General features: G+C 42.9%; 1 protein-coding gene and 1 pseudogene across 1 annotated transcript in view; one reads left to right on the plus strand and one right to left on the minus strand.

Moving 5' to 3' along the window:
• Window positions 1-4088: 4088 nt before the first annotated feature.
• Window positions 4089-8522, minus strand: LOC100666362 (protein CIP2A-like; annotated as a pseudogene).
• The window catches only part of SCP2 (sterol carrier protein 2), a 160478-nt gene continuing 156604 nt past the window's right edge, over window positions 8499-12372 (plus strand). The window contains exon 1 of the mRNA XM_023549587.2: window positions 8499-8713. Within this exon, the coding sequence (XP_023405355.2) occupies window positions 8645-8713 (69 nt within the window). The 5' untranslated portion in view covers window positions 8499-8644. The remainder of the gene's footprint in view (window positions 8714-12372) is intronic.

The raw sequence follows: 12372 nt of genomic DNA on the forward strand, positions 1-12372 counted from the left end.
GAGGGAAGACCTGGCGATCTCCCCTGGTAAAGATGACAGCCTAGGAAACCCGATGGAGCAGTTCTATTCTGCCCTACAGGGTCGCTTTGAGTCAGAATCAACAACGGCAAACAGCAACCAGTAATAAGAAAAAAAAAATCAACCCAAACTCTTTGCCATCTAGTCGATTCGGACTCACAACAACCCTATAAAACAGAGTAGAACTGCCCAATAGAGTTTCCAAGGAGCAGCTGGTGGATTTGAACTGCTAACCTTTTGGCCAGCAGCCCTAGCACTTAACCACTATGCCACCTGAGTTTCCGCAAAGGGTAATAGTGCCTAATTTATGGTGTTGTGAGGATTAAATGAGGTTTGTGAAACTTGCTTACACATGTAATGTTAGGTGCCATGGTTTGGGTCAAGCGCACTGAAGTCATCAAAGTGACTGCTTTTTACACTACAGAGGTCTTTTGCAACAGATTTACCCTATGTGATATGTTCTTTGGTTTCTTGACTGCTGCTTCCATGGGCGTTGATTGTTGATCCAAGAAGAAGGAAATCCATGACAACTTTAATTTCTTCACCATTGATCATGAAGTTGTTTATTGGTCCAGTTTTAAGAATTTTTGTTTTCTTTATGTTCAGACGTACTCCATATAGAAGGCTGTACTCCTGTACCTTTATCAGTAAGTGCTTCAAGTTGTCTTCACTTTCCATAAGCAAGGTTCTGCCATCTGCACATCTCAGGTTGTTAAAAAAATCTTCCTCTAATCCTGACGCAGCATTCTTTACATACCCCAGGTTCTCTGATTATCAGTTCAGCATATAGACTGAATAAGGTAAAGAATACAATCCTGCTGCACACCTTTTCCAATTTTAAACCACGCAGTACCTGCTCATTCTGTTCCAATGACTGCCTCTTGATACATATATAGGTTCTGCATGAGCACAGCTAAGTGTTCTGGGATTTCCATTCTTCCCAATATTATCCCTGTGCTCAAGAAGGTTAAGTAACTTTCCCAAGGACAAACAGCTAGCAAGTGCTGGGTTTAGATTTGATTCTAAGAAGTTTTACTCCATAAACTGTCTTAAACCACTAATGCTATATTGTCTCTTAAAATGAGATAATGCATGTTAATTACTTAGTACCATGCCTGCCTCACAGTAAATGTTGAATTATCAGCTGTTGTTGTGGGAACCCTGGTGACATAGTGGTTTAGTGCTGTGGCTGCTTACCAAGCGGTCAGCAGTTCAAATCCGCCAGGTGCTCCTTGGAAACTCTAAGTGCCGCCCTATAGGGTCGCTATGAGTCGGAATCGACTCGGCGTCAGCGGGTTTGGTTTTGGCTTTTTGTTGTTGTTGTTAGGTGTCCTTGAGTTAGTTCTGACTTGTAGCGACCTTATGTACAAGAGAACGAAACACTGTCTGGTCCTGTCCCATCTTCACAATGATTGCTGTGTTTGAGTCCATTGTTACAACCACTGTCAATCCAACCCGTCGAGGGTCTACCTCTTTTTTGTTGACCCTCTACTTTACCAAGCATTATGTCCTTCTCCAGGGACTGGTCTCTCCTGATAACATGTCCAAAGCACTGGCAACAAAGTCTTGCCATCCTTGCTTCCAAGGAGCATTCTGGCTATAATTCTTCAAAGACAGATTTGTTCATTTATCTGGCCATCCATGGTATGGTCAATATTCTTTGCCAACACCATAATTCAAAGGCATCAATTCTTCTTTGGTCTTCCTTATTCATTGCCCAGCTTTCTCATGCATATGAGGCGACTGAAAACACCCTGGCTTGGGTCAGGCACACCTTAGTCCTTAAAGTGACATTTTTGGCTTTTGAACACTTTCAAGAGGTCTTTTACAGCCGACTTGCTCAATACAATGTGTCTTGATTTCTTGATTCCTGTTTCTTCTTTTTTTTGTTTCCATGGGCATTGATTGTGGATCCAAATAAAATGAAATCCTTCACAACTTCAATCATTTCTCCATTTATCATGATGTTCCCCCACGTGTCTGTCAGCATAAAGAAAACAAAAATTTTCACAACTGGACCAATAAGCAACAGCACGTTTATGTGGGGTTTATATCAGTCCTAGCCATCTCTGATCCCACACCCCTACTGCCAATGAATTAATTCAGATTATGGATCATCTGGCCATCCCTCTCTGTTCCTTTTCTATAACTTACTCCAATTCCTTTACTTCTCAAAGAATCACAGACAGGATCTGGTAGATTTTTACTGAAGGCTCACCTGTGGAGCTTCACCTCTCATACTTAAAGAGGTTATTAATGCTAAATAAATGAAGGTCTTTTCTTAAGAGAAAGCCTAGTGTTTGGCTTTTAAAATAAGAAAGCTCTCCGCCTGCAGTGCGAACTACACTAAACAAGGGGCAAAGTGGGCAAACCCCACCTTTATCACTAACTATGTGGTAAGAATCAGCATGAATACAATTCCTACCTGGAAGTGGACCCAGGCTTCACCCTCCCACATCTCCATTCTTCGCTGTCAGCCACTTTTGTGGCACTTCCTTTTTCTGACCCTAACCACCTAAAGTTAGGTCAGACTTCATTCCTGGCCACCCTGAGCCAAGTCAAAATATCCCTAGCCACCTGAGGTCAGGTCTTTAGGTACCAGCCATAGGCTCAGGAGTCCACATAGCTCCTTGTACTTCAGACCAGCTGTCCCCTCCTTCCCCCCACCCCCCGGATCTAGGACACAAGCTAGAAGGACTCTATCTTCTTCATTGACTTACTGGGCACCGTTTCTCTGTCACCCAGCCATCCAGAACTGGGCCTTCACTAGTTAGGACTCTGTCCTTAGGACTGCCTGTGTAGCCCTTCTCTGAACTGGCCAGTCCAGACTAAGCCAGTGTCTCATTGTTCCTTGTGGGTTTGTTAATTCCCTACAACCACTTACAAAATTCATGGAGACTATTACCTATACTTACAACTACTTATTTATTATAATTGGAAAGGATACAAATAAGGAAAAGCATTAGCCAAGGTCTGGGAGACATCCTGGCAGGAGGCTTCCATTGTTCCCAGGGATGTGCCAACTTTTCCCCTACGTGGATGTTCTCACCAATCCTGGCAGCCCCAGTAAAGGAAGCTCAAGTCCAGGATCCCTTATAATAGTTATTGAACAGTTATAGGAATGGTTATGTAATAGTTACTGCATGACTGGGGCCTTAATGCATATGCATGTATCAATGAATATGTATGATTGACTCTATCATGCAAGGCTGCCTCCCCGAGGTTCATTGCCTGGTGATGAGCTGGGGTCTCCCAACTCATTTGCACATGTTTAAGTACTGCCTGGCTGTTTAGAAAAACCAAGATATCTTGATTGCTGAAAAAATTCCAAAGGCTCCTTTCCAGAAATCAGAGACAAAAGGCCAAACTGAGTTGTCTCGCACCCCCTTTCTCTACATTCTTATTGTCCCTGGGACTCAAAGGGGATTTAGCAAAGGAGCAAGATAAGAATGGGACAAGAAAAGCAGTAACAGTGTGGCCATAGACAATAAAAGCATTTTTCTCCTGTTTCAAATTCTCTTGATTTTAAGGGGAACTAACCCCTCAGTATTCTCTTCTAAACTATCATATGAATTAAAAATAAAACATTGTTTTAGTTATAAGAGCAAATATATGTAAAGCACTCACACTGCTGACGGGAATGTCTTCAATGGAGAGCAATACAATACCTGCCAGAAATATAAATGCACCTCCCCTTGATCCAGAAATTCCATTTTTAGGAATTTAATCTATATACTCCAATGTGTCCAAAGTGTAAAGGCTCATCAATGCAGCAGTGTCTATAATATCAAAGGGCTGGAAGCAACCTAAATATCCAGCACTAGGGAGTTAGCCAAATAAATTATGATACATTCATAAATCGAAGACAATAAAGCTACGAAAAATATAGGGGAAGATCTTTAGGCAATGATATGAAATAATCTCTATGATCTGTTGTTATACGAAAAAATTAAGGTGCAGAATAGTGTGTAAAGAAAGCTAGAATTTGTGTTTAAAAGAGGATAACATTATTTAGGTATGTATGCATGTATTTGGTTGAATTATATAAACTATCTCTGGAAAGGTACATAGGAAACAACATGGGTTACTTCCAGGGAGGGGAACTGGGAAGCTGGGGAGTAGGGGTTGGAGGGAGAATTTTCAGGTTGTCCTTTTGTATCTTTTGAATCTTGATTCATGTGAGTGTATTACCTACTCAACAAGTAAATGACTAAAATGAAAACAAAACAATGACAAAAAATTAAAGACATGATAGTTGGGCCTTTTGAACTTCTAGGGAAGAAGCCTTAATGCTCAACTCTTTTCTTATTTTTTCTGTTCTGCTTAATTCTTGTTCTAAGGATGTCAGTAGTTTCTTATCTTCCCTTTCTTTTTGTAAAGTTTTAATCTTTTCTTCTTGTACCACTGTTTTTGTTGCAAGTTCGCTAGTTTACATTTTCTGTCTACTAGCAGCTTCTATACTTCTTTGTTCTTCTTTATTAATTGCACAAAAGTTTTTTCCTTTTGTTGCTTGAGTGATTCATTCAACTTTTTCACTGTCTCCGTTTGTTTATTCAGAGGTTCACAAGTGATTTGTAAATCTTTATGTTTCTTTTCTGTAGTTTCATTTTTTTGAAGAAGTTCTATGTAGGATTTTGTCAGTATTTCATGTTCTTCAGCCACAGACTCTAACTTCCTATTATGCTGAAAGAGATGCTCGATATCACCCTGTGCTCTTTCTGATTCAGGCTGCTGTGACTTCAGCAACACACTAAGCTCTTTGTTTTTTCTCTCAACGTCTCTCAACATACTAGCAAGTGCCCATGTCTCAGTCTCAGTTTGAGGTCTTTGACAGTGATACTGAGTCATCAGTCTATTTGGCCTGTGCAAGGGCTTGAGCTTTGCTTCCAAGAGATCTTACAGCCTGCTTTCTTTGGAACCTAAAGTGGAACATTTCACCTCTTATACCCATTATGTCAGGAATCCTCACATCATTAATCTGATCCTTTACCACCACTCCAGACTGGAATTTCTCTATTAATTCCTCAATCTTCAATCCAGGAACACTATCTTTCAAAAGTGGGGGAGTCAAGCACTTTACTGATGCTGGGCAACTGTGATTTAATGATTGCAAAGGTATTCTTCTGGGCACATATTCTGTTTTCTGTTGTCCATAGGCATTATTTTGGAATCGACTTGATGGCAATGGTTTTGGTTTTTTAGTTTTATGGGCATTGTTTGCTGCTCTTCTTTCTTCAAGTACTAAGGCAGGAAAATCTGGGAGTGGTGCGGTGTCCAGTAATGTTCCCAACCCAGACTACACTTGTTCTCTCTTACCTGATGTTAAAGCAAAAGCCAAAGGAGCAGTCAAATGTGAATCCTGAAGGACCCTGTAGCGGCTTACTTCCATGTCAGGAGCCAACTGTTGAAGTTGGTTCAAGAGTTTTCAAAATTACATCAGCAGCTGGTTTGTACAATTCAGAATCTGCTACCTTTGTTCCAAACCCCAGGTCAATCTTGCCATATGTAAGTTGTTGTCCTAGCAGAGTGATACATTTGATAGTAGTCAGAATTCTTACAACAGGCATTTCGAGAATATCATACCCACACAGAGTTAACAAAACTTCAATGGCCTTGAGCATCCTTTCACATTTTTTTCTTAATAAAGCTTCATCTAGATTTTGTTCTGTAAATTGAAGTTGATCCAGGATTGTAGGCAAGCAGAAGGGTCACAATAGGATCAGCTGAGGAACAGTTAGCAGTATCTGACTTGACTATTTCCTTGAACAACTCCATTGGTAAAATAGAACAGTTTTCTGATTTGTCCAAATGTTGGTTTGGCCAATGAAGCAGAGCTGCAGTAGGCCCTAAACATTTAAAACAGCTTCCAAGAATGGTGTTGCCAGAAGGAGACTGTTCAAATACCATCAGAGTGAACGTGTGACGTGGTTGAATCACCGAACAGAAGGCAAGAAGTAATCCTAAAACCTTCAAAGAAGAATCGGGATCCTTCCCACTAAGAAGTCCTCATACTTGATTAAGACATGAAGAAAAGTGCTCATACCTGGTAAGATAATCAGGACTTTTAGGATTTTTAAGGAGATCCACAGTAGGTCAAATGAGTACTTTCTAGTTAGTGTACATCACTGTTGATGAGAATATTAAATATTAACTGGTCTGATGAACATTTTAAGCATGCAGCAGCTTTTCCCCAACCTCTCTGTTAAACGTCAAACTGGTTAATATTGAAAGTGCACACACAGCCACAGTTAAACTACTATGGGCCAAGTAAATTAAAAGAAATCGATAAAAAGCTCTCACATTACTTAAAGTCTTTATATGCGTTTGGACAGAAAGATTGTGCCGACAAAGTTTTGCCAAAAATCCCAGACAAGGCATAGCTTAGTTCTCTTCCAAAGATTGAATGTAATCTACCAGAAATCTAATTAATTCATCTTTATTGGTGCCAGAATGGAAAATTTTGACGTTATATGTTAACCTTTGCAGAAGTTGAATGCACTGTAAAAACACTGAACTGTTGTGGCAAGCACTGTTCCTCCTGCCCAGAGATAGGGCATTCAGTCTCCACACAGGTGGCATATTCACCACAGAACACCTGTGATAGACCAAAGTTCTCTGTTTGGCTGAAATATGTGTTTCCTTGTAGCTACCTTGTTCCCCCTCCTGCCCAACACTTTCAGCAGTACCTGCAACAATGCTCTCCAGTCACCTCACACCATCCCCAGCTGTCTTCCTGCAGGCATGTGTGGGGTTTCAGCTCCCTCAAAATTCTAGCAGTCCTAGGATTAAGACAGGAGAGTTCCAGAGGGAGTGACTGTTTGGCTGTTTGATGCTTTCTGCCGTGGAGATCTACCAGGGGCTCTTATCCAGGTCTTCTAACTGCTTCTTTCCTGTTCAACCCCCTGCTAAGAATTTGCTTTCCAACCCAGATATACTGATTCATGTTTTCCACCTCAGATATACTGAATCAGAATCTACACTGAGACCTGGGGACCATAGTCTTGGAAGACATCTAGGTCAATTGGCATAACAAAGTTTATGAAGAAAATGTTCTACATCCCACTTTGGTGAGTTGCGCCTGGGGTCTTAAAAACTTGTGAGCGGCCATCTAATACACATCTATTGTTCCCATCCCATCCGGGGCAAAGGAGAATGAAGAAAACCAAAGACACAAGGAAAATACCAGCTCAAAGGACTAAAGGACCACATGAACCAGAAACTCCACTGGCGGAGACCAGAAGAACTAGATGGCCCCATCAACAACTGCCCTGACAGGGATCACAACAGAGTCTTGGACAGAGCATGAGTAAAATGTGGAACAGAATTCAAATTCATGTAAAAAGACCAAGCTTACTGGTCTGACAGAGACTGGGGGAACCCCTGAAACTATGGCCCCCCCGATGCTCTGCTAATCCAGAACTGAAACCATTCCTGAAGCCCACTTTACAACGATTAGACAGGTCTATAAAACAAAAAATAACACACGTGAGGAACGTGCTTCTTAGTTCAATCAAATATATGAGACCAAATGGGCAGCTCCCGTTGAAAAGCAGTACGAGAAGGCAGGAAGGGACAGGAACTGGGCGATTAGACACAGGGAACCCAGGGTGTAAAGGGAGGGTATGCTGTCACATTGTGGGGACTGCAACCAGTGTCACAAAACAATATTCGTAAAAATTTTTGAATGAGAAAAAAAAAAAAGAATCTACATTTTAACGTGATTCAGTATATCTGGGATGGAAAGTCAAATTCTCAGCAGGCGGTAGAGCCAGAAAGAACTGGTTGGAAGCTCTGTTCTCATCAGACCCTTAGGGCTGGGAGTGGCCTCAGAAGTCAGGAATCTATGTATCATCTATACCTTCCATTAAGTGCTAAAGCCTTTGTGTGTGTTACCTCATTTAATCCTCGCTGACTTGAGGGCACTGGGCTTTTGGGTAACTACACATTAGAATCAGTTTCAGAGAGGTTATAAAGGTCACATTATTGGTGAATAAGCCTGATGTTTGTTCGTTTTAAATTTACATACAGTAAAATCCTCTCCCCTCCTTTATTGGTATACAGTCCTATGAGTTTTAACACATGCATTGATTCTTATAACCACTAAGAGGATACAGAATTCCAACACTCCAAAAATTGTACCTTTCCACCACCCCTTTGTGAGCCCAATTTAAAAAACAGGTCTGGCCAGCTTTTGGAAGCCCTGCTCTCAGTCAGGTCCTACTCCTGGCTACACTCTCTCTCACTGTGCAGAGCTTAAACCCGAGGCCCAGAGATGTGGAGTACCTGGTAGTAGGTTATAAAGCTTTCTTTTTTTTTTTTTCTTTGACGGCTGAGCCGAGCTAAGCCTTGAGCCCACGGTTCTGAACTTTCAGACCAGCGGGTTGTTTTGTAACGGGCTCGCTAACACTCCCCGCCCCCAACGGGCCGCGAGCGCCTCCTCGCCTCTGCGCATGTGCTGGCATTCTGCTCCCACCCCTGGAGCCGAGCGATCGCGGCCCGCCCGCTCGCGCCTCCCGCCTTTGCCCCGCTTCGTCCGGGCCAGACAGGAAATCCAGCTCGGGCCGGAGTCATTCAGCCCCGAGTGTAGTCTGAAGTGCTCGACTCCGTCCTCAGTCTGCTCGGAGCCATGTCTCCTGCCCACTCGAAGTCCTCTGGCCTGCGCCGGGTGTTCGTGGTGGGGGTCGGCATGACCAAGGTAAACAGTCTCCCTCCCTGTCTCTGCCCGAGTGAGGCCGAGGGAATACCGAAGTGACCGGGAAACGGGCTGCGGGGGTCAGGGCCTGACGCTGCCCGTCCGTTTGTCCTTGCTGCAGGAAAGGCGCCTCAGGTTCTCGGCACGTAGGACATCCGAGTGGAAACTCGGGTGTGCCGGGATGTATGCTGTCTGGGATGGGGCGGGACGGGGTTGGGGGGCGGATCGTAATGTCTCAGAGTCATTCCTACGGCCATTTCTCTGTCCTTCTCTTTTCCCCCCAGGGTCAGGGTTTATTATAAAAAACCAAACTCGTTTCCATCAAGATGGGACTCACGGTGACCCTGTAATAGGACAGAATAGTACTGCCCCTTAAGGTTTCCAAGGAGTGGCTGGTGGATTCGAACTGCCGACCTTGGGTTAGCAGTCAAGTTCTTAACCACCGTGCCACCAAAATAACCCCAAGGTCCTCACATCCGTTGATTTTGAGTGGAATCCCAAGGTATTTGCGGCTCTAACCGAGGCAAGGCTTGGCTGCCTCACACCCTAAAAGGGAGCAAGTGGTGAATGTCATCAGGTCTGCAAGCCCAGCCTTCAGGGACAGTTCCAGGTGTGCCTGGGGAGGAGAAACACTAATGATGGTCAGCGTCTTTGCACTGGTGACAGGCTTCCTGGATCCTGTGACCTTCTCTGTCCCTTAGGTGTTTGCTTGTTACTCAGGAAGCCAGAGGTTCCTACAGCCTCCTTTCTTGACACCTTCCCCACCCTTGCGCTGGTAATACAAACAGCTTTTAGTTTCTTCCCATAAGCTGTTTTATGCCTCTGTGGCTTTGCTTCTGTTTTTCTCACTCCCTGAACCATTTTTCTTCACTTGATTAACTTTGCATTCTTAAAGGATCTATTCAGTTATCTTTTCCAGGAATCCTTCTCTGAACTTTGTGACTTTCCCTGTGGGTTCTTGTACTCGCCTCTATCTTAGTACTTACTATGATATACTGGAATGACCTGTTCACATGTTTATGTTCTCCCTTAGTATCTAAGCTCCTCCAGGGTGGGTACTATGTCTTATTCACTGCTGTATCCCTAGCACCTTGAAAGCGTCTAGTGCCTGAGGACCCTCAGTAGATGTTAGTTGAACGATACTAAGTAGGTATGCTTTGTGAGAGTTCCTAGGTAGAGTTCTATTTCTATGAAAACAGCCTTAAAATTTTTATCTTACCAATGAGCTAAGAGTATGCCATTCAGTCAAAAAGTGTAAACAGTAGTACATAAAAAAGTCGACTAATATACATTATAAAGCAGAAACTTGGAGATCATTCTATAGTTTCACAGAAGAGGGAACTTTTAATATAGGTGGACAATGAAACTTTATAAAATATGGTATTAATGCATTTGGATCCTCCACTGGCTGTTGAACGTCCAGTTACCCGGTGGTGCAACAGTTAAGCGCTCAGCTGCTAACCAAAAGGTAAGCCATTTGCACTCACCCACTGGCTCCCTGGGAGAAAGACCTGGTGATCTACTTCCCATAATGATTGTTGTTGTTGAGTCCATTCTGACTCATAGTGACTCTGTGTGACAGAGTAGAACTCCACCAGGGTAGCCCTGTGGGGGAGTTCTAATCTGTAACATGGAGTCATTATGAGTTGAAAATTATTTGATGGAACCCAGCAACAACATAGAAAAGTACAGAGTGTATCTAATCTAATACAGAGATATATTTCTTTTTTTTCAAGTTGAGAGGTAGAAGTGGAGGAGGTGTTAGTTACAATCTTCTGAGAGAAGAGGGACGGGAGGGGGACATGGGGTGCAATATGGGAGTGGACAGAGGTGTTATTTATGTGCTTCTTACGCTACTGTACTTCCCTCTGAGTCAGTTATCTGGGCCTTGGGGCAGGGTTTGATGAAGAGGAGGCTCTCACCTGGTTGGGTTCCTATGGTATGGTACTTAACTTGAATAGTTGAATTCCCCAGACAACTTCAAGTTCTCTTAATGAGGTTTTATTATTCAGTGTTTGTGTTTTTGTTAGGTGCCGTCGAGTTGGTTCCGACTCATAGCAACCCTATGCACAACAGAACAAAACACTGCCCGGTCCTGAGCCGTCCTTACGATCGTTGTTATGCTTGAGCTCATTGTGGCAGCCACTGTCAGTCCACCTCGTTGAGGGTCTTCCTCTTTTCCGCTGACCGTGTACTCTGCCAAGCATGATGTCCTTCTCCAGGGAGTGATCCCTCCTGACAACATGTCCAAAGTATGTAAGACACAGTCTCGCCATCCTTGCTTCTGAGGAGCGTTCTGGTTGTACTTCTTCTAAGACAGATTTGTTCGTTCTTTTGGCAGTCCATGGTATATTCGATATTCTTCGCCAACACCACAGTTCAAAGGCGTCAATTCTTCTTCAGTCTTCCTTATTCATTGTCCAGCTTTCACATGCATATGATGCGATTGAAAATACCATGGCTTAGGTCAGGCGCACCTTAGTCTTCAAGGTGACATCTTTGCTCTTCAACACTTTAAAAAGGTCCATTGTAGCAGATTTACCCAGTGCAATGCATCTTTTGATTTCTTGACTGCTGCTTCCATGACTGTTGATTGTGGAAAGATTGGCAACTTCAGTCTTTTCTCCGTTTATCATGATGTTGCTCATTGGTCCGGTTGTGAGGATTTTTGTTTTATGTTGAGGTGCAATCCATACTGAAGGCTGTGGTCTTTGATCTTCATTAGTAAGTGCTTCAAGTCCTCTTCACTTTCAGCAAGCAAGGTTGTGTCATCTGCATAACACAGGTTGTTAATGAGTCTTCCTCCAATCCTGATGCCCCGTCCTTCTTCTTATAGTCCAGCTTCTTGGATTATTTGTTCAGCATACCCGTTAAATAGGTATGGTGAAAGAATACAACCCTGGCACACAACTTTCCCGACTTTAAACCAATCAGTATTCCCTTGTTCTTTCCGAACAACTGCCTCTTGATCTATGTACAGGTTCCTCATGAGTGCAATTAAGTGTTCTGGAATTCCCATTCTTCGCAATATTATCCATAATTTGTTATGATCCACATAGTCGAATGCCTTTGCATAATCAATAAAAGACAGGTAAACATCCTTCTGGTATTCTCTGCTTTCAGCCAGGATCCATCTGACATCAGCAATGATATCCCTGGTTCCACGTCCTCTTCTGAAACCGGTCTGAATTTCTGGCAGTTCCCTGTTGATATACTGCTGCAGCCATTTTTGAATGATCTTCAGCAGAATTTTGCTTGCGTGTGATATTAATGATATTGTTCTGTAATTTCCACATTTCGGTTGGATCACCTTTCTTGTGAATAGGCATAAATATGGATCTCTTCCAATCAGTTGGCCAGGAAGCTGTCTTCCATATTTCTTGGCATAGACAAATGAGCACCTCCAGCGCTGCATGTGTTTGTTGAAACATCTCAGTTGATATTCCATCAATTCCTGGAGCCTTGTTTTTCGCCAATCCCTTCAGAGCAGCTTGGACTTCTTCCTTCAGTACCATCGGTTCCTGATCATATGCCACCTCTTGAAATGGTTGAACATAGATTAATTCTCGTTGGTATAATGACTCTGTGTATTCCTTCCATCTTCTTTTGATGCTTCTTGTGTTGTTTAATATTTTCCCCATAGAATCCTTCACTATTGCAAC

This window comes from Loxodonta africana, chromosome 3, assembly GCF_030014295.1.
Source record: "Loxodonta africana isolate mLoxAfr1 chromosome 3, mLoxAfr1.hap2, whole genome shotgun sequence".
NCBI classification, from domain to species: Eukaryota; Metazoa; Chordata; class Mammalia; order Proboscidea; family Elephantidae; genus Loxodonta; species Loxodonta africana.